This window comes from Nothobranchius furzeri, chromosome 10 (genome assembly GCF_043380555.1).
Source record: "Nothobranchius furzeri strain GRZ-AD chromosome 10, NfurGRZ-RIMD1, whole genome shotgun sequence".
In the NCBI taxonomy this organism is placed as follows: Eukaryota; Metazoa; Chordata; class Actinopteri; order Cyprinodontiformes; family Nothobranchiidae; genus Nothobranchius; species Nothobranchius furzeri.
Window position 1 is genome coordinate 57,747,408 of NC_091750.1, and position 20,342 is coordinate 57,767,749.

General features: G+C 38.3%; 1 protein-coding gene across 2 annotated transcripts in view; it reads left to right on the forward strand.

The window, feature by feature from the left end:
* The window catches only part of LOC107386783 (gamma-aminobutyric acid receptor subunit beta-2), an 80,586-nt gene that overhangs the window by 25,013 nt on the left and 35,231 nt on the right, over nucleotides 1-20,342 (forward strand). For both annotated transcript variants that reach the window (XM_015961398.3, XM_054730728.2), the window contains exon 4: nucleotides 15,884-16,104. In XM_015961398.3, the coding sequence (XP_015816884.1) occupies nucleotides 15,884-16,104 (221 nt within the window). The remainder of the gene's footprint in view (nucleotides 1-15,883; nucleotides 16,105-20,342) is intronic.

The following is a 20,342-nucleotide window of genomic DNA, read 5'->3' on the forward strand; positions in this document are numbered from 1 at the left end:
TGTCACCTTTGGTCTTTAGCCTGGTGCTGCACGACCAGTAGGCTTTGATCACTGGACCTCAGGGACCTGCTGGGGGTGTAGGGACTAAGAAGATCACCAATGTAAGATGGTGCTTGTCCATGTAAGGCCCTATAGACCAGAACCAGGATCTTGAAATGAACCCTGAAGTTGACTGGCAGCCAGTGAAGCTGGAGGAGAAGCGGGGTGATGTGGGTGTGTTTGGAGGACTTGGTCAGAAGCCGAGCACAGGCATTCTGAACCGCCTGTAGACGGTTCAGGGAGGTTCTGCTCAGACACGTGAAAAGGGAATTACAGTAGTCTAAGCGTGAGGAGATGAAGGTGTGGAGAACAATCTCAAGTTCAGAGCGGGACAGAATGGGACTCAGCTTAGCACCTGAGATGGAAGAAGGAAGAGCAAACAAGAGAACTGACATGAGAATCCAGGGTGAGAGCTGGGTCAAAGGTCACGCCAAGATTCCTGACAGAAGGTTTGGTGTGGGAAGCAAGCTGACCAAGAGTCTCTGACTTTGGGAACCAGCTTGTCTGGGGCACAGATGAGGATCTCAGTCTGATCTTCATTCAGCTGTAGAAAGCTCCCAGCCAGCAGGTTTTAATAGAGTAAGCAGGCGTGTAACAGCTGCAGCCTAGACATCTCATCTAATATGGCATTGCCCAGAGACTTAGACCCGCTCCCATGTATTTTAGATCTGGTTTTTATGTTAAGAAACCAGCAATATTTTTCAACAACTGGGCATCATTTTATTCATTTTCAACATTTTGAGGATATTTCCAGAAATTTTTGGTAAAAACTACACATTGTTTCTTTTAAGCATTTATTATGTTACTAATACATTTAAATAATTCTATAATATTGGCTTAAACTTTTAAAGTGAAACATTTATTTTCATTTCAGAATGCTTTTGCATAACTTTTAGTGTGACTCTGTAATGCATAAAGAAGCCAAATTGGTGTATTTTACTCATTGCTGAGGAAAAAGCTGCATAATAGATCTCTTTGGCACAGTTGTGCTTCATGTCTGGTTGCTCATATGCTACCACTGATGGCAGGAAACTGAAAACTACGTCTGAGATATCTACTTGGAGGAACTGGAAGAGAAGGATGAGTGCAGCTTGAACACAAGGAGAAATTAAATTTTGTTGCACTAAAGATATTTCAAAGAGTGGAAGAGAGTGGAGAAAAAGGGAAGACAAAGTGAGAGTACAAGCAGAAGGAGGATTTCAGAGGAAGGCTTCTTTTGGATTCAGCTCCACTCTTCAAGGACAGTGCACTATAAAATCAATTTATAGCAACGTTTAGCGTCTTTACCAACAACAAAATTGTTAGTGTCAAAAGCAAACCACATTATCACGGTGTGTTAATATTTATAAAGTATTTAGTCGATCATTTAGGCTGCTATTGTGGGGAATTAATGCAGGATCGAATATTCCTGTCTGAATGCTTAATTAGGTTCTCCATTGTCTATCTGGCACCCTCAAGGCTGATCCAGCACCTGTAATCCTGTAAGTGGCCATTAATGGAAAACCTGATAATTACTGAAGATCTAAGTTATTCACACATGCCTTCCATTTATCTATTCCTCGTTTTCACTCCGCACAAGTGGATGCAACTCTTGCTCCTCTGGGAGCGAGATGAAAATGAGAATGTATAAGAGAGTGATCTATAGGAAGAAGAAGACGGAAAAGGAAAAACTAGGAGAAACGTCAAATATAGCAAAGAGGGGGCGCTATGGAGCCGTGGACCAAGATGGCAGCATAAAGTGGCTGCTCCGTGTAACCTGCACTAAAGACTTAGAACAACCCAAAACTAGAAACTTAACTGTCATTGGAAAATGTCAAAAACGACTAATCTCAAGGACTGTGATATTTTCACCCGAAAACGTGGTTCCCAAAAACCAGTTAAAACCGATACTTTGGCAACGCCTGACGACGACGAGGGAGCTGCTAGCGTTAGTAGCATGAGTGAGCTTAGCACGGTGTTAGCTGAACTTCGCTCATTGCGCTCCGAGTTCAGTGTTTTCGGAACTAAACTGGACAGCATAGATAACCGTATGGGCGAAATGACGAAGTCAGTTGCTGCTTTGGAGAAAAACATGACGGAGGTAAAGCAAAATGTTGCTGCAAACGCTACACGACTGGAGGAAGCTGAAAACAGAATAATGTCGGCGGAGGAGCTCATGGGAAAGAGCGTGGCTGATCTCAGCAAGGCCATGAAGCGGATATCCTACCTGGAGGCAAAGACCGACGACCTGGAGAACCGGGGCCGAAGGAAGAACCTGCGGCTATTTGGCCTCCGGGAGGGCGCCGAGGGTCAGCTACCACTGTTGGAGTTTATAATGAAGATGTTACCGCGCTGGCTTGAGACCGACAGATCGTTCATTATTGAGAGGGCTCACCGTACTCTAGCACCTCCAAAGCCAAACCAACACAGAGCTGTCCTCATCCGATTTCTGAACTTCCAAGATGGGAGTTTGTTTTCCGCTTCACAAAACACAGTAACATCAAACACGATGGAAACGCACTCTTCTTTGCCGAGGATTTCTCTGCTGAGACCATCCGGCAGCGAACCGAGTTCAACGCGATCAGAAAGTTGTTCGCCGATAAAGGAATGTTCCGCGGGTTTCAATATAATCCATGCAAAATGAGGATCCTCCACGATGGGAAGATCCACCTGTTTTCATCTCCAAAGGAGGCCAGGGATTTTCACTATAGACACACTGGACATGACTAACTGTAGCGGTGAGTGTTTCACTCCTTGAACTGCAAAACCAACTGCTCGTAGCTGATAGACGGGCTGTAAGAAATCTGTACTTTCGCTCAGTTAAATTCATCTTGACTGCAACAATGTTATCTACTTTGGTCTAATTTTTATTTTTTCAAGAGGGATTCTGTAAGTCACTAGAAGGACACGGCCGTGGATCTGATATGTTAACACATGTGGGCTTGTTATGATTATGTCTTTGCATATGGTGTGTGCATGGTTGACGGACACCACTGTTGCTTGCGCTGGGTTGGGTGCTCATAGTTCAGCTATTCCCCCTTAGTAGTTGAATAGCACAGCCCCTAGTTTACTATTCTGAATAAGGGAGGGGGGGGGGACTTGTGTTATGGGTCAATCCCAGTTTTTCTTTCTTTTTTTTTTTTTTCTCTTCTCTATTTTATTTTGTTCAAGGTTCACTTGTTATTTTCGTTTACTCGACACCAGCATCACGTGTTGTTATCTTAATATTACAGAACAAAACTTCCAAGTATGGACCAACCATATACCTGTAATCTCTCTGATATAAAAGTTACTAGTTGGAATGTCAGGGGTCTCAGGAAATTAATCAAACTGAAGCAGACTCTAAGCAGGATCAAGCAATTGAAATCAAAAATAGTTTTTCTTCAAGAAACACATTTGACAGACTGTGAATTAAAGTCTGTGAGGAACAGATGGCCTGGTCAGGTGATCCATGCGTCATATAATAATTACGCGAGAGGTGTAATTATTTTGATTCATAGAAGCATACCATTCCAACTGATGAAAATAATAAAAGACCCTGCTGGTAGATATATAATCACTCAGGGTACCATCCTTTCTATTACTTTAAACTTGGTGAATCTCTATGGCCCAAATGAAAATAAGCCCAAATTTTTTGAAGATCTGTTTCTTACTATATCTGCTTTGCAAGGACTCTATATAATTGGTGGAGACTTTAACTGCACTCTTAATCCGAGTATAGATCGCTCAACAGGCTCAGATATATATAAAGCGCAAACCAGACGACTAATAAATCAATTTATATCAGACATCAATTTGGTAGAAGTGTGGAGGGAACTAAATCCTGATAAAATAGAATTCTCCTGTCATTCAAGTATACATAAATCCCGCTCGCGTATAGATTACTTTCTTGTCTCAAGGGAACTTTTATCAAGGATCAAACAGTGTCAGTATGATAGCATAGTGATCAGTGATCATGCGGCTGTCTCATTGGGTATCCATCTAGGAAAGTTTATTCATAATCCCCCCCACTGGCGTCTTCAGACAAAATGGCTGCAGAATCCGGAATTTGTTAAATTTATAGAGGTGAATATAGAAAACTACTTTGAGTTAAATACAGATCAAACCTCTGCCTCAGTGAGATGGGAAGGATTCAAAGCATATATTAGAGGTGAAATTCTTAGCTTTACAAGTACAAAGAATAAACAGCAAAGAAAGCGAATGGAAACCCTGGATAAACGGATTAAATCTTTGGAATTAGAATTAAACGTTAGCGATGACTCAACAAAACAAAGTGAGTTGCTAAGTTTGAGAACTGAATATAATAAATTATCATCTGATGCAGCAGCAAAAAGTCTAATGTGGCTGAAGCAATCTTACTATGACCAAGGAGAGAAAGCAGGTAGACTTTTGGCATGGAGAATTAAGAAAATGCAGAGTGAAAGAGCAATTAATAGTATAAAGACCTCCTCAGGGAATGTAACAGTAGATCCATTGGAAATTAATGACAGCTTTAGAGAATTTTATGAAAAATTGTATAAATCAGAATGCGCTCAAACCTCAGAAGAACGGGACATATTCTTAGATCAACTTCAGTTTCAGACGCTAACAGAAAACACAAAGCAGGAATTAGACAGACGTCTAACTATTGAGGAAATATCTCAAGCTATCAAAAGCATTAACAGTGGTAAAACGCCTGGGCCAGATGGCTTCCCGATTGAATTTTATAAAACTTTTCAAGACAAATTATTAATTCCACTTTTTAACATGTATGAAGAAGCGTATCAAAATGGGGCTCTCCCGCCCACTCTGAGGCAGGCAATGATTACTTTGATACTGAAACCTGGTAAATCCCCTGCAGAGCGTTCATCATATAGACCAATAAGTTTGATGAGTGTTGATACTAAAATACTTTGTAAAGTTTTAGCAAGAAGATTAGACCCCTATATATCACATTTAGTTCATAACGATCAAAATGGCTTTGTGCCAAAACGTCAAGGGTTTCACAATATAAGAAGGGTTCTAAATATAATTCACGAGAAATTTGATGCTAAAGATACAGCATTATTATCACTTGACGCTCGACAAGCTTTTGATAGAATAGAGTGGTCATATTTATTTACTGTTCTCCCAAGATATGGATTAGGAAACAATTTTCTCAGATGGGTTAAACTTTTGTATACAAATCCTAAAGCTAATGTTTTAACAAATAACATAGTTTCTAACCCCATCACGCTGGAGCGTTCCACTCGCCAGGGGTGCCCATTATCTCCAATGCTATTTATCTTAGCTATAGAACCCCTGGCGATGACAATTAGAATGAGAACTGATATATTTGGTGTCCAGTTAGGGGATCAGGAGCATAGATTGGCTCTGTATGCTGAAGACTTGATAGTGTTTATGACTAGGCTGTCCATTAGTATACCCAAATTAATTCAACAAATGGAGGTATTCGGACAATTCTCTGGATATAACATAAATGATTCAAAATCCTCAATTCTATTTCTGAATAAGGATGAAAGGCTAAATCCTATTATGCAGACCCCGTTTATTAATGCAAAAGAAGGATTTGTGTATCTTGGAGTTAAAATCACCCCGAACATTGATACCATTGTAGCAACAAACTTTGATCCACTGATAAGTGAAGTGGAGGGATCTTTAAATAAATGGATGACAATGCCCATATCAGTGATTGGCCGTATTAACATGATTAAAATGAATATATTGCCAAAATTTTTATATCTCTTCCAGTCACTTCCTCTGCCTCTTCCAAAAGAATTCTTTGATAAGCTACATGGTATCTTTAATAGATTTATTTGGAATAACAAAAAACCTAGACTAAGACTTCGCTTGTTGTACTTGCCGTATGACAGAGGGGGATTACAACTCCCTAATCTTAGACTGTATTACTGGGCTGCACAACTGCGCTCAGCCATGTTTTACTTTTCCACTGAGACACCCCCAGCCTGGTTACAAATTGAGCAAACATCAGTAACAAATCTTCAGTTGAATTTGTATTTATATTCTGCAAGCTTAAACAATTAAAAAAATGACAAATAACCCCTTTTTAAAAAACACAATAGATATTTGGTATAAGGCCCATCAGTATATGGGAGATAAGTCTTCTATCTCTCGTTTCACACCTATTTGGGGCAACATATGTTTCAAAGCAGGAAGAGCGGATGGGGGTTTCAAAATCTGGGCAGATAAAGGTGTACAGAAGGTGGCAGATCTTTACAAGGATGGCAGTTTTCTTACATTTGATCAGCTATGCCGAATATACGGCATCCCCAAAAAACATTTTTTTAAATATTTACAAGTTAAACATTTCATTATGTCAAAATATAAACAGATTGTTTCTGAGCCACCATTATCACACTTGGAGAATGTTATACTTCAAATGCCAGTGGGTAGAGGTCATATCTCCTCAGTTTATACAGCTCTATTAACACATGATAAGGAATCTGCCATTGACAAGTTGGACGCATGGAGAGCTGACATCCAAGAGGAGATACAGGAGGTGGACTGGGAAACTGCATGTTTAAAAGCCCAAAGACAATCAATTAATACGAGGATGAAACTTCTACAATATAAGTGGTTGATGAGAACTTACATAACCCCAGTCAAACTGAATCGCTGGTCACCTGTCATTCCAGATAGCTGCAGTAAATGTTTAGATGGGAAGGGCACTTTGCTTCACTGTGTATGGAGCTGTCCAAAATTACAACAGTACTGGGTATCAATCACACAAACTTTATCGAAGATTGTTGGAGCAAGTATACCTGTTGAAGCAAAATTGTGTGTGTTGGGTATATATCCAAAGAACTGTGACTTTAGCATCAGACAGATAAAGTTAATTGATTTTGGACTCCTGCAAGCGAGGCGCTTAATATCTTTGTATTGGAAGAAAATGGATGTACCCTCAAGCCATATGTGGGTCAAGGAGATGGCATCATGTATTGCATTGGAACGACTTACTTATATTGTCAGGGGAAAGGGGGCATATTTTGAAGAAATATGGTTACCTCTAATCGAGTTTCTGAGACATTATGAAGTGAATTAATCCGGAAAGTGATACTTGGTGCTGATTATATATATGTGTGTATATGTATATATATATATATATATATATATATATATATATATATATATATATATATATATATATATATATGTATGTGTGTATGTATGTGTATATATATATATATATATATATTTTCCCCTTTTCTTTCTTTTTTTGTTTATTACTGTTTTTTTTTATATAGTTGTTTATTTTGAGGACTATGTTCTTTAATATAAATCCCATGTTAACTGTACTATTTTTCTTGAGTGTTCTGTATTATAAACTTCAATAAACATAATGTTAAAAAAATATATAGCAAAGAGTGAAAAGAGAGGAAAAATAAACAGAGGGGCCATTTTTTGGTGTTGAAATCATGAAAGTTGAAAGTAAAGAACTGCAAGAAGGATTGTAATTTGCATCACTGCCCCACTGAGCTTTCTAATGTATTTTATTACACCTCCTCTCCCTTCTAGTAAACTCACCACGTCATTTCACATCTTTCGAATGGAAAGCAAGCTTCAAGAACATATGGGGGAAAGAGAAATCACCAAGGCTGCTATGTAGTCATTTTCATTCTGTTACTGTTTCTTTTCTGCCTCCATGTTTTCTGTCTACATTCCTCTTTGTTTAATCTTTTCCATCTACAGTCAAAATGCAATCTTTTATTTAATTATTTTTCATTCAAGACGCCTAAAAACGTAGCAGAGAAAGACATTGGAAATGGATCAATCCAAAGCTTAGGCCTGCTAAAGCAAATCTGGAAACAAATTAGCTTAAAACATTTGTCGTCATGCCTCTTAACAACGTTCTAACAGTATAGCTATGGACATGTTACGGAAATTTGAAAAATATATGAAAAACGTAATAAAATGGTTCTCTCGCATTTGTATAAAAACCTTTGCCAATAACACATTTTGGGCCGAAACCAACTATTGGACCATCCAGTTGTCTGTCATGCTGAACGGTCACACTTTCACACTTCCCTGAGTCCTCCTTTCATTTTGCACTTGCATATTTAGAAACAGAACACAAACTTTATGACAAACTAAGAGTCCCAAAAAGAAAAACACCATTTGAAGTCACGGACAACAAAAGACATTTAAACCTAAATGGCGACTGGTGTTAAGCACTATCTCGTGTCTTCTGGCAATGCGGGTTTCTGGTTCTGGTGGAAGTGTTTCAGAGAAGATGCCGGGCAGAAGTGAGTGTTCCTTGTGTAGGGTTTGGTAAATTGAGTTCTTTAAGAGCTCAATATATATATTACCTCTACTTATGACCAATAAGCTGTGATACTCTATCTATATATAGAATATCAACCCTCTTAGGTGTTTTCTTGCTGTGTCTTGGTTCTAATTCCATGCTGTCGTTCTTTTTTAAAACACAGAAACGGTTCCGTTACCTGTTTTTTTGCTACGTTTCGTCTGCGGCTGCAGACTTCCTCAGGCTGACGCTGATGGTGGCGCGTCACTTCCTACTTCGTTTATCCGCGGGCAGCAGAAGACGTTGTCGCCCTCTGCTGCCCGCTCTCCCCTCTCCGACAAAGCAGTCCCATGTGCGGTCCAACGTGTAAACTTGAGTAAACAGATCATTGCACAAGAGAAAACCATATAATGGACTGGGACAACACAAAGATAATAAACACAGAATAACAAAAATACAAAAGATGGATTAAAGAAGCAACCGAAACAAGGAGACGTGGATGTGGGACCATGAACAGGGATGATGGAGTTTACACGTTGGGCCGTGACATTTGCCTTGAAATTACTTATTTAGCTGTACTGCCTCTGCATTTCTGCAGTTGTGTCCATCCCAGTACATTTGACTGATGGATGGTATGCATTGAAGAATGCAAAAAAGACAGTTAAAGAGGACATTGTGGCAACAAGCATCTCTCCAGCTGCACATGCGGCTGTGCACAGTGTGCCAGATATAGAGAGTGAGCAGTTACATAACTGACCAACCAGGGACTTAAGAACTGAGAAGGAAGCACGTGCAGATCTGCTTGTGCAAGCCTAGAGCTACTAAAATATCAAACATGAGAATACTTTAAAGTGGAAAAACATAACTTTTTCAAGAAGCTTATTCTAGTATCGTCTTGTATTTAATGCGTAATCCTATTTTTTTGGAAGACTCACCATTATAAAAAAGTCTGCAAACCCTCTTCTTCTTTATTTCAAACTGAATAAAGAACTCTGGGGTTTCTTTATGGCATAAAGCCTGTCAAAAATGAAAAATGAAACAATCCCGAAGCAGTGTTTGAATCTAGATCTGCGTAAATCGTTAGTTTTCCTCCAAGTCCAATTATATTGCAGCCTGCCGCTGTTGCTGTTGTTTGTACCTTTTGAAAAACTCAGCTCACAAACTCTCAAATGTGGTTGTCAGCACTTTGAGCCCAACATGGCACAAACAACAATAACATGACAAAACCCATTTAAGTCAAAAAACAGCTTCATGAAGAATCCTGCTCTCATTTTTCCTGACTCCATCCAGTAAACATCTCAGCCTCCAGTTCCCAAGGTGCTCTAAGGATGTCAGATCCGTCGCCAACAGATTTATTCAAAAATGCATGTTCAGCCTCTTTGCCAGGATGTGCCACTCATGACAAAAGTTCCCTGAGACAGCAAGTTTATTTATCATAGCTTTTTTTTTATGGATGTTTCTGACTTCAGAGCTACAAGAGCATTTTCCTGCTGGCTTGACTCTTTTTTTAACATGTCCTAGATTTACTATCAGGGATTTCTGTTGCAGATCATCAAACCTCTTCTATTTGCTCATAAATCATTAACCTACTGTATAAGTTTCAGGATTGCATGTGTATGGAATAAAGTACATCCTGAAATCCATTGAATGTAAATTCCACATTTGATGGTCTGAACATGATTCAGAATGAACATAGCAGCAAGTTTTTATTTTCAATATATAAAAGAGCTGTCACCATTATAACCCTTTCATTGCAGCTATCCATTATTTCAGTCTGTTCATTTCTGACTTTATGTAAAAACAGAGTTTAGAAAGTTGAAAGATGAAAGAGTTTCGAAAGTCGAGAGATGAAAACACAGTTTATAGTTTATATAGTCAAGAGATGAAAACACAGTTTAGAAAGTCGAGAGATGAAAACAGAGTTTAGAAAGTCGAGAGATGACGTCTTACAAAGTAGCTTCACTGACCTCCTGATGTAAATGTAATAAACATGTTTTTGCTTATTTTTGGAATACGATCAACCATTCTGAGTTTCATTCACAGGCTGAATGTAAAAATTGTCCTTTACCCCTATTTCCTACATATAGGGATGTAATAAAATAGACAGGAAAATGCTCAGACAAAAAAAAGCGTGTAACATCTGCTTCTTCCTGTCACATCTGGGATGGGTACAGAATGTGGTACATTTTAAGGCACCTTAAATCTCTAAACCTTAAACCTCTATAGACTGACCAATTCTGGCTCACCACCAAAGAAGCCCGTGTAGCATACAAGAGAGATCAGAGTGCATCTCAACCTTTCCACAGACTTACAGGTGAAACAAAAAAAAAAAATGAATACGTTGCAAAAGTTAATATATTTCAGCATTTCTACTTAAAAGGTAAAATGAATTTTTGAGATAGGCTAGTTACATGCAAAATGAGATCTCAAGTCTTTATTTGTTAATATTAATAAATAAGTAAATAAATAAATAAATAAATAATAATAATAATAATAATAATAATAATAATAATAATAATAATAATAATTAGAGCTGCATGCAGCGTCATTCGGCCCTCGCAGCTCCGCGCCGTGCCACTCCGGCCTGACCTGGCCGGCAGCCCGGGGCACCCGGGCACGTCCGCGGAACAGAAACGTCGACCACCCCGACACCAGAAATCACCAATGGTCTCCTCATCCACACCTCACCCTGACTCAGCATGTCCTCTGAGCCCACCAGTAAATTACATGTCACCACTAGGGGATACTCTATCTTTACCACACTGGTGGTGTAATGACACAGACCAAGTTTTTCTGCCCACGTTTTTTGAAGTTATTGAAGGTTAATATTATCTAGGGGGCGCTGTGACCAATTACATAAAAATCCCATTGAGGTCCTCTTAGGGAGTCAAAGATGGCTCTGTGGTAGTTTGGCATCAATCACACTTTGCGTGTGCTTTCTAGAGCCAGAGAGCTGAAAGGGAAGGACCTAAAGGGATTTGAACTAACAACCACATCAATGTGTTTGGTGCAGTCAGGAGATGACACAATCCAAGTATAATGCCACTCTGACCTTGTCTTTAGAAGTTAATAAAGTTTGAACCTATCTAAGGGGCACTGTGACCATTTAAAACTAAATCCCATAGAGGTCATCTTTGGTCATCAAAGATGGTTTTCTGTTAATTTGGCATCAATCAAACATTGCATGGGTCATCTACAGCCAAAAGGCTGTGTGTGGGCGGAGTTAAAGCAATTTGAACAAGTGAGCACATACATGTGTTTATTGCAGTTGCGTGATGACTCCCACCATGTTTGATATAGTTTGGAGCTTTTTTGTAGAAGTTACAAAGATTTTATTGTATCTAAGGGGCACTGTCCCAAATTTAGGAAAATATCCCATGGAGTAGCTTGTAGGTTGACAACAATCAGTTCCGTGTAGTTTGGTGTGAATTGAATTATGCAGGTTGTTGGGTATTTTTATAATTGTACCTTTTTGAGGCCTAAAAGATGCCCATTTTGTGTTCTTAATACTTCATGAATCTCTTGTGTTTGCCAACTGTGGCTGTTTATGAACGGTTGAGCAGAGAAGCTTGTTTGCAGTCAAGGATGTTGATTGTGGATTTCCAGGATGTTGATTGTAGATTTCCAAGGAAACCTCTGTACCTCTGTAACCTGAGAAGGCCCGCCTTCTCCTCCATCCTTTGTGAATAAAGCCCCTGACGAACTGGGAGCACATGGGAGTGACGGGGGAAAAGCCTCAGAGGAGGTTTTTCCCTGCGTTACCTCTCCATTTATTTTGGGGACTCAGGGTAAAATGTCTTCCTTGTTGTCATGTGTGTTGATTTTAGGTTTCAGGGTTATGGAGATTAAATATCACTTAACATTTAATTACCTAACATTTGGTGGAGATGCCGGGGCATGCAGAGCTGATGACCTGAAGGCTTTCCCCAGGAACAGAGGGGGGCTGGTTAGCACCATGGAGGGGTTTCTGCGCCCAGCTCTCGCATGACGATTCATGGACATTACAAATAATCTCTCTCTCTGTGTGTGTGTCGTCCTTTAAGGTAATATGGGATAAATCTAAAATTACCTATCAGGTACCTACTCTTAATTGTCACTGTGTCTGCTGAGCTCTAGCGCTGCAAGAGTGGGCAAAGTTACTTGTAATGAAAAAGTTAACAGATGAACTTGTTCAATTACAGTCTTCTAAAAGGGACGTCCTCTCCACCCATACTTTTTCATATATTTACCTACAAACGTGTGTGTGCATGTGGGGGGTCTTGTTCTGTGAGAAAACGAAGCAGTACAAGTGATAATGCTGCAGGATTTCATAATTTTATCCTTCTCAGCAACAGCACTGCATGAGCTCTCCATGTCCAAAATGTGTGTAAGCAAGGTCCTTAGTCAACTTAAAGTTGTGCACAGTTTTCCGCTAAGTTTACTTTCATGAATCGCAAAGTTTGCATGAAAAATTGCTTACGCAGTTTTCCTACCCTGTTTTGTGAGTAAGCAAGCTTGATAAATGAAGCCCCCGGTTATTAAAGTAAGTGATTTGCAGGGACTCAAGTCAAACATTCATGTGTTTCAACCCATTTTTTCTTTATTTTACTCCAGCCCTGTGCTTTCTCACTAAGTGACCAATAAGCCATGTTTCTGCACTTATCTAAAATCTTGTTTACAGAATTATTTGGTGTTAAAAATATTAAAATCAAATCTTACTTAGGCATTATCGTAAATGAAATTCTGGGTGGACAGTTTTAAATATTTTACTCAAGGCAATTTGCCCTGAACCTGACCTGGGTGTAACATTTGCTTCCATCAGAGAGTAGAAAGGGAACAGAGTCTATTATTTCACATTTAATAAAGAAACATTAGCAGAAAAGTACTTGTTCACAGTTTTGCATGCCTGTAAGATTCTTTTAGGAATACCATCTCATGCCTTAGGCCTATGCACGTCGTGATTTTTTATCTTGAGAGGCGCTATATAAAATATTGTTTTCTTTCTTTCTTATGTATAAAACTAGACTCAAAATGGTACATGTTTCATTTTAGAATGATTTCAACTGGAAAATTGCATGTCTTCTCTCAATTATGTGTTTTCAGCTAGTTGTCAATATAATCTCTGTGAGATTGTGGCTTATTTGAGTCATGCTCATCCTTCTGCAGTCACATGTTTTGCAGCCCTTTATACCTTGTTTTCTCACTAGCTTTCATATCACAAAATTCAAGTTGTGAGGAGATAAATGTTAAGACGGCTGGATCACTTGAACCCTGTCTTGTGAAAGTGACACATCATTTTATTTTTAACCACTCACTGAATAAGACATTTTCTCACTTCAGACTTTGTCTCTACTATATGAGGTTGACAAAGAGTACCTACAGTCGCCCAAAAGCTGCAAATGATGCCTGATGGTATATACACTGTAGTTGTCTAGTTCTGGGAAAAATAAAAACAAGCAAATGGGTGGAGATTTTACAGATAACAGTGCTCAAAGTTACTGTCAAAGCAAATGCAGCAAATAGAAAATGTTTTATGAAAGTGTGTATTTTTATTTTATTTTATTTTTATCAGGCCTCACAAAGGTTAGAAATAATTTGTCTCGATAAGGCCATGTTTGCTCCCTTCATCTTATAATCCCAGACACACAACACCAGCTGAGAAAAACATGAACATATATTATACCAGAGGTGCCCTGAAAAGTGTATTTGGTTTTTCTTCATTTTGGCCTTGTTTTTATATCAGTTATATTGGTTCGACAATAAAAAATGACATTTAGGAGGACTCTTCTATATTTAGCTGTCCTAGAAATGGGCCAATAGTATTTGTATGTTGTCACAAATGATCTGCTCCTTGACATCAGCATGAACTTCATGCATACACTTACAACCAACCACTGGTTCTAAGCATATTTTATTGGCCAGTGAGAGGAAGAGGATAATGAATGTGATGCAAATCGATGTGACCTTGAACACGAATAACCTCATGATGCATGAGGATTGAGTGAACATCCGTTTAAAGGCAATAAAATACAACATTATAATGTATGCACTTTAATCGTGTCTCTCTCTCGCTCTTTATTTATTTATTTTTTACTCTCTGGCACATGCACATTGTACCATGTTTCTGTAAAGAGAAGGAATTCCTCACCTCTTTGTACTGGCTCTTCTTTTCCCGGTCTGTGACACGACTGTTCCATTTGACTTAAAGTGAACTTCATACAATATTGATGTCTGGCCTAATTTAATTGTAGATCTTGCCTTTAAAAAAACATGTAATGTACTTTTTTTAAGTGACATTGTGGAGTTTTTACCATTAATCTCAGGAAATATCCATTGAAATATTGCTGAAAATAAATTAAATGATGCCCAGTTGTTCATTAAATATAACCATGAAAACCGGGTCTAAAATACATGGGAGTGAGTCTAAGTCGCTGGGCGAGGCCATATTAGATGCCATGTTTCCTTCTACATGAGCTTGTGAGGACAAAATACATTTACTGATTTTTTACAAGCAGTCACAAAACTATCGCTATTCAAAAACATTGTTGTTTCACCCATTTACCTCTTAGCTCATTCCCGGTGATGAAGGGGAGTCATTTTGCTGGAGGTTGAACGATCTGATGGAGTACTTATTTGAAAATTGCACACGGAGGGGTTTTTGACCCTAACGGCCTTCCGTTGGTAAGGTCTCACTCGAACACAAAAATGCTGCTTATTTGCAAGGATTTAGGTATGTACTGCCCCTTATCAATCAAAGGTACTTTATTAATCCCAGAGGGAAATTAGAGTTTCAGTACAAACAATTCAGAGATCAGACATACATTGGCAAGACACATGACAAGAATTGATGACTGTGGTCATTCGCAACCATGAGTCGCGCTACCTTAATAGAGATAAGAGGGGTTTACATGAGGGTTGTTTCACAGTAGGGCTTGGCAATGAATCGAAAATTGATCGTTATTGAAATTTCTGACTTATCGAGATCATTTTTCCCATGTCAATACATTTTATAGTAAAAAAAAAAATGAAAAGATGTGTGTAGGTTGGCAATGTTCTTGTCCCTTTAAAAAGCTGTACCACCTCGAGTCTCATAAAAATGTGAGTTAACATGATACATGTGACAGCCCCATCTAATGAACAACTTTTGTTTCTGTGCATACCTGTAGTCATCGTCCATTTATCGTTATCGAGGTGAAACCCTCAATATGTTTGTGTTTCTGTTTAAGTATTTAGCAGACGCTTTTTTCCAAAGCGACTTACAAGTGATAATCGGCATGTTGCGCTTGAGGCTAACAACAACAATAACAACAACAACAACCAATTTCCAGTCAGTCATAGGTGGCAGTGAGGCAGCATGATGAATCATGGAGAGGTGGGAACAAGGAGTGGACAGTAGAGAGGGGGACGGGTGCAGGGATGGTGCTAGTTCAGAAGACGCTCTCTGAAGAGCATTGTGATATTGATTTTAGGCCATATCGCCCAGCCCTAATTGCCAGGGAAAATACACATCATCACTTTAAAGTAATTGTCTCCTTTCTTTTCTCTTCTACAGATTCTTTATCTGTGTGTCTCCCCAACTCATGGCTGGCGTCCACTTCATCATTAACACTTGTCCCTCTTTTTTCCTTCTCTGTGCACTCACAGGACTACACATTGACAATGTACTTCCAGCAGGCCTGGCGAGACAAGCGGCTGTCCTACTCTGAGATCCCGCTCAACTTGACCTTAGATAACCGGGTGGCTGATCAGCTCTGGGTCCCCGACACCTACTTCCTCAACGACAAGAAATCGTTTGTCCATGGTGTCACGGTGAAAAATAGAATGATCCGGCTGCATCCAGACGGCACCGTGCTGTATGGTTTGAGGTGAGGTTTTATCTTTTGAAAACCACTCTTGACTGCATCACAAGAGCTTGGGCTGGCGGTTTTGTTTTCACCTAAGCTGCATGTGTTAAGCACCAGATAATGATGGACACATTCAGTACCTCTGCAGCACACATCCTATTTTAGGATCACACAAACAACCTAGAAGCAAACAAATTGTGTAGCTTCTGTGTAACAATGAGTTAATGACTGGTGAACTGGACCAAGTCAGTAATTAGCTCATTAGAGGCAGATGAAGAAAATTAATGATGTGAAGTGTCTCTCTACAGCCTTAGAGGTACAACGTTGATGGCCGCCTTTTGTCCTCATTTACAGGGCGTGTGCACATCACCCGCTAAATCTCAGTAATGTTGACGTAAAATGTTTTGCAAAGTCTCTGCATTGCTTTTCTGTTAGTTTCAACTTACACCAGGGATGAGCTCCCCTAATATCAGTTGGCAGCCTAATTAGCTGCTCATTTGTAGCTTAGTTGACTTTGTAAAACTTTTGCATACACATCATTCCAGGCACTTTAGATTCTAATGCGGAATTTTCTTCCCCCCTACTCTTCAATGCAGTCGCTAGTGAAACATTGTTGTTCTTTAGGTTGAATACTTTCTTTCTGACCGAATGAGATAAAAATCACTTTGGCCTAGATGTTCTGTCATTTAGATCAATGGTTCCCAAACCTTTCTGCTTGAGTTTCAGTGTGAGTTTTAATATCCTAAACTTAAGAAAATCACAGTACACCTCTCATACATTACCAGTGTCATATTAGTTCATTTTGCAAATAGGTCTCAGATGTCTGACTTCAATAAGATTATAGTTATTATTGTGATGGGAGAGCGGGATTACACAAAGAGGCAATTAAAAAGAAAAGTAGCATACAGATTTTTTTTACATAGATTTATCACAGTGTTTGATGATTTAACTGGTTCAGGTTCATAGAAAAAAGGTCTCATTATATTACAATGGACTGCAAACTAAAAAATGATTATTTCCATGATTGTTAAGTTTAAATTAGTAGGAAAAGCTTTTGTCACATCATGAGATCAGGGTGGAAGACCTCCAAACTTTTTTTTTATTTCTCTCTAACTTTAAATGATGTTACTTTCATTGTTTCTCCTGCCTCAGAAGTTCCAACAAATGTTAACTATTTAATTAGCATAGTGTCAAAAACATGAGACTTGAGTTCACAAAGAAAAATAATAGTAATGCTGGATTGGTACCTCGTTGGTAAAAATGCATATTTGTGATTAAATTTCCAACCTGTGGATTGAATTTAGAATTTTCTGTAAGTTCATTGGGTTTTCATCAATACAAGCAAACACAACAAAAGTTAGCAAAACTAGATTCAGTTAGCTTATAACTATGAATGATCATAGAAAAGCTGAAATAATCTGTTAAATTAATGCTCATCAATGAGAAAATGCTTAAAACATATTGGACCTGTAAAGTTTTAGTTTAGTCTTCATTTATTTGATTTAATGAGATGAAGTTTTAAATAAATATTTAAAATTATTCTAATCAACACCAAAGACAAATTAAATTTTGTCAGCTATGCATTTCAGAAAAATAATTGTTTAAATAAATGACTACAAAATACAAAAATACCAGTAATAAGATGTATTTGATTGTTTATTTATTTTAAAGCTAACAAAAGCTGAGACAAAACACAAACTATTATTTTCAAAATGCCACAAGAAGTAAAAAGTACCAAATAACAGTGGCGAGATTCGTATTGTGTGGAAGTTTCATTTTATTTAGATTAAAGGGTTGACTAGTCAGTTTTGGCTCGCTTTTAGCAACCTCTAGTGTCCGTTTAATAGCACTAAAAGCAAAACTTATCTCCATCTTGTGCGTTTGTTTTTTTAACATCTTAATATAACTGCTGAAATGTTTTCTCAGTCTTCCTTAGTGTCTACAGGAGCTGTTCATCATTAAATTAAACAAATCAGCTTGTTTTCATGATCTACAAAATCTGGAAGCTGACTGCAGCGCCAGGTATGTCAGCTCCATTTTGTACTAAGTCCAACAGACCGGACCAGCACTCTGAAGTTGCAAATGCGATATTCTGACCACAGAGGGTGGTGGGGCTCTGAGTGACATTTAATCAATCCTGTCATTTTAGCACCTACTGACTTAAGGGAAGTCTTTAAAAATATGAAAAAGTTGCCTTTTATCCCTTTTAGTTCATTTTCCTTTAGAGCAGGCATCCGTTTTTAAAACTTTACACTTTAAAAAATGTCCAAATTGTTTCCATGGTGCAGTACATTAATGAGCCTCTACAATGGCTCTTTAAAGTGACAGCATCATTTAAATACTTTATTACACCTATAATAAAATAAATGTTCATTCAGTGTGACTTTTTGGATTGGTTTTTATTCATTTTAAATATAAATGCTGTTTAAAGCTGAAGTGCTTTATGTCTGGATTGTCGGAAGGGGACAAAAGGGAACAGAAGGAACACAGCTGCAGCAGATGGAAAGGGTCAGAATTGTACAGACAGAACCAAATATGCAATACATTGGGTCATTACATCAAAATAGATTACAGAGGTTATGAAGCCCTCCTCTTAGGCCAAAATCACCAAAAATAGGGATCTGTATATTTGACATGGACTGTGAAGCATTTAACAGACATCACAAAAATGACTGTGGACATAAAGGGATATGAAACTGAGAGAAGAAATTCATCCCTCGACACACAATATCATCTAAGTAGGGTAGCCGGATTTCACAAATCTGAAATTGGGTCATGCAATCAGCAAGTACTCAAAAATATGCTCAGCACATAAATATTCAGCCCATAATTTTCTGCCTAAATCCAATCAAAATGCATGCAGAAAATTAAGGTATTTTTATTTTAAATGAAACCAATCTAAACCAAAGTGTTTGCAAGTGTAGCTGTCAGTTATCAAAACAGAAACCAATCAAAATATCTTACACAAACTTTACAAGAGTATAAACAAATAATTTCAACTGTACTATAATAAATAAAATTAATTTACGTGACTAAAATGTCAACAAAATGCTTTTGAAATGTGTTTTTCTTTAGGTTTGACCAATAAAATGTTTAATCAAAAATAAATATTATATTGATCCCTTAGGAATTATTGTTGTGCAGTTTTAGGATAAAAATCGAAATCTAAAATCATTAGTAATATATAAATGATGGAGGTAAAATAGTTTGTATCCCTTGATTAAAGAAATAAAAGGCCACTATAGTTGAAATAACTGGAATAAGTGAAATAACTTGGAAACTGATAAAAGTGAAGTTTATAAAACTTTTTGAAAATTATGTTACCCCTAGACCACATTAAAAATGTTTTACAAAAAGATCATGTTCAAATAATTGGTTTCATGCATGTCCTTAATCTTTTATTCGGTCTGTCTGTCAGGGGCAATGGTGGCAGAGGAGTTATGTGCCCAGCTTGTTACCAGTGGGTTGCAGGTTCAAGCCTTGCCTGTTGTAGTTGTTGTGCCCTTGGGCAAGACACTTAGCCCTTCTTGCCTGCTGATGGAGGTGGAAGGTTCAGCCATTACTTAGCAGCCTTGCTTCTATCACTGCATCCCATTTATCATTTGATGATTCAAAGGATAACAAATAGTCACATTGCTGTTTGGTACCAAGGTGTGTACCATGCTGAACATGGACCTCAGGAAGCTAACATTAAAACATTAACAAGACACTACTAAACATTAACAAGTAAAGGTTATAATAAGCTCATGTCCAAGCAGCTTGATATTTCTATGACTCCAATTCCCCAAACTATTCAGAGGTTCAGTACCCTGTTGCCCATCTCCTTGGATGTGACCACGGGAAGAAAATTGATGACAATTCAAAGATGTGGATCATTTGAAAGGTACCTGCAATGACCAGGGGTCTCATTTATCAAACATTGCATAGAATCCTTACTAAAACTGTACTTAAGCTCAGCAAAAAAAAAAAAAAGTACTTACGCCAAGAAGGTTTGCGATCTGTCAAACATGGAGTACGCACAGCTGCACGCAATCTCTGCTTTATAAATCAGAAACTATCTAGATAGGTTCTCAGCTGCTTTTTGGTCACATCCCGCCCTCCCCACGCCCACTTACTGCCATAAATGATCAATGCAAAGTGCCTTGTGGACCTCATGCATATACATAAGCCAGCTTGTTGCAGCGCTCCACCAATGACGATGGTGAACGTAGATCAAGGAAGTGCAATTTCACAGAAGCAGAAATTGAGGTACTTGTGGG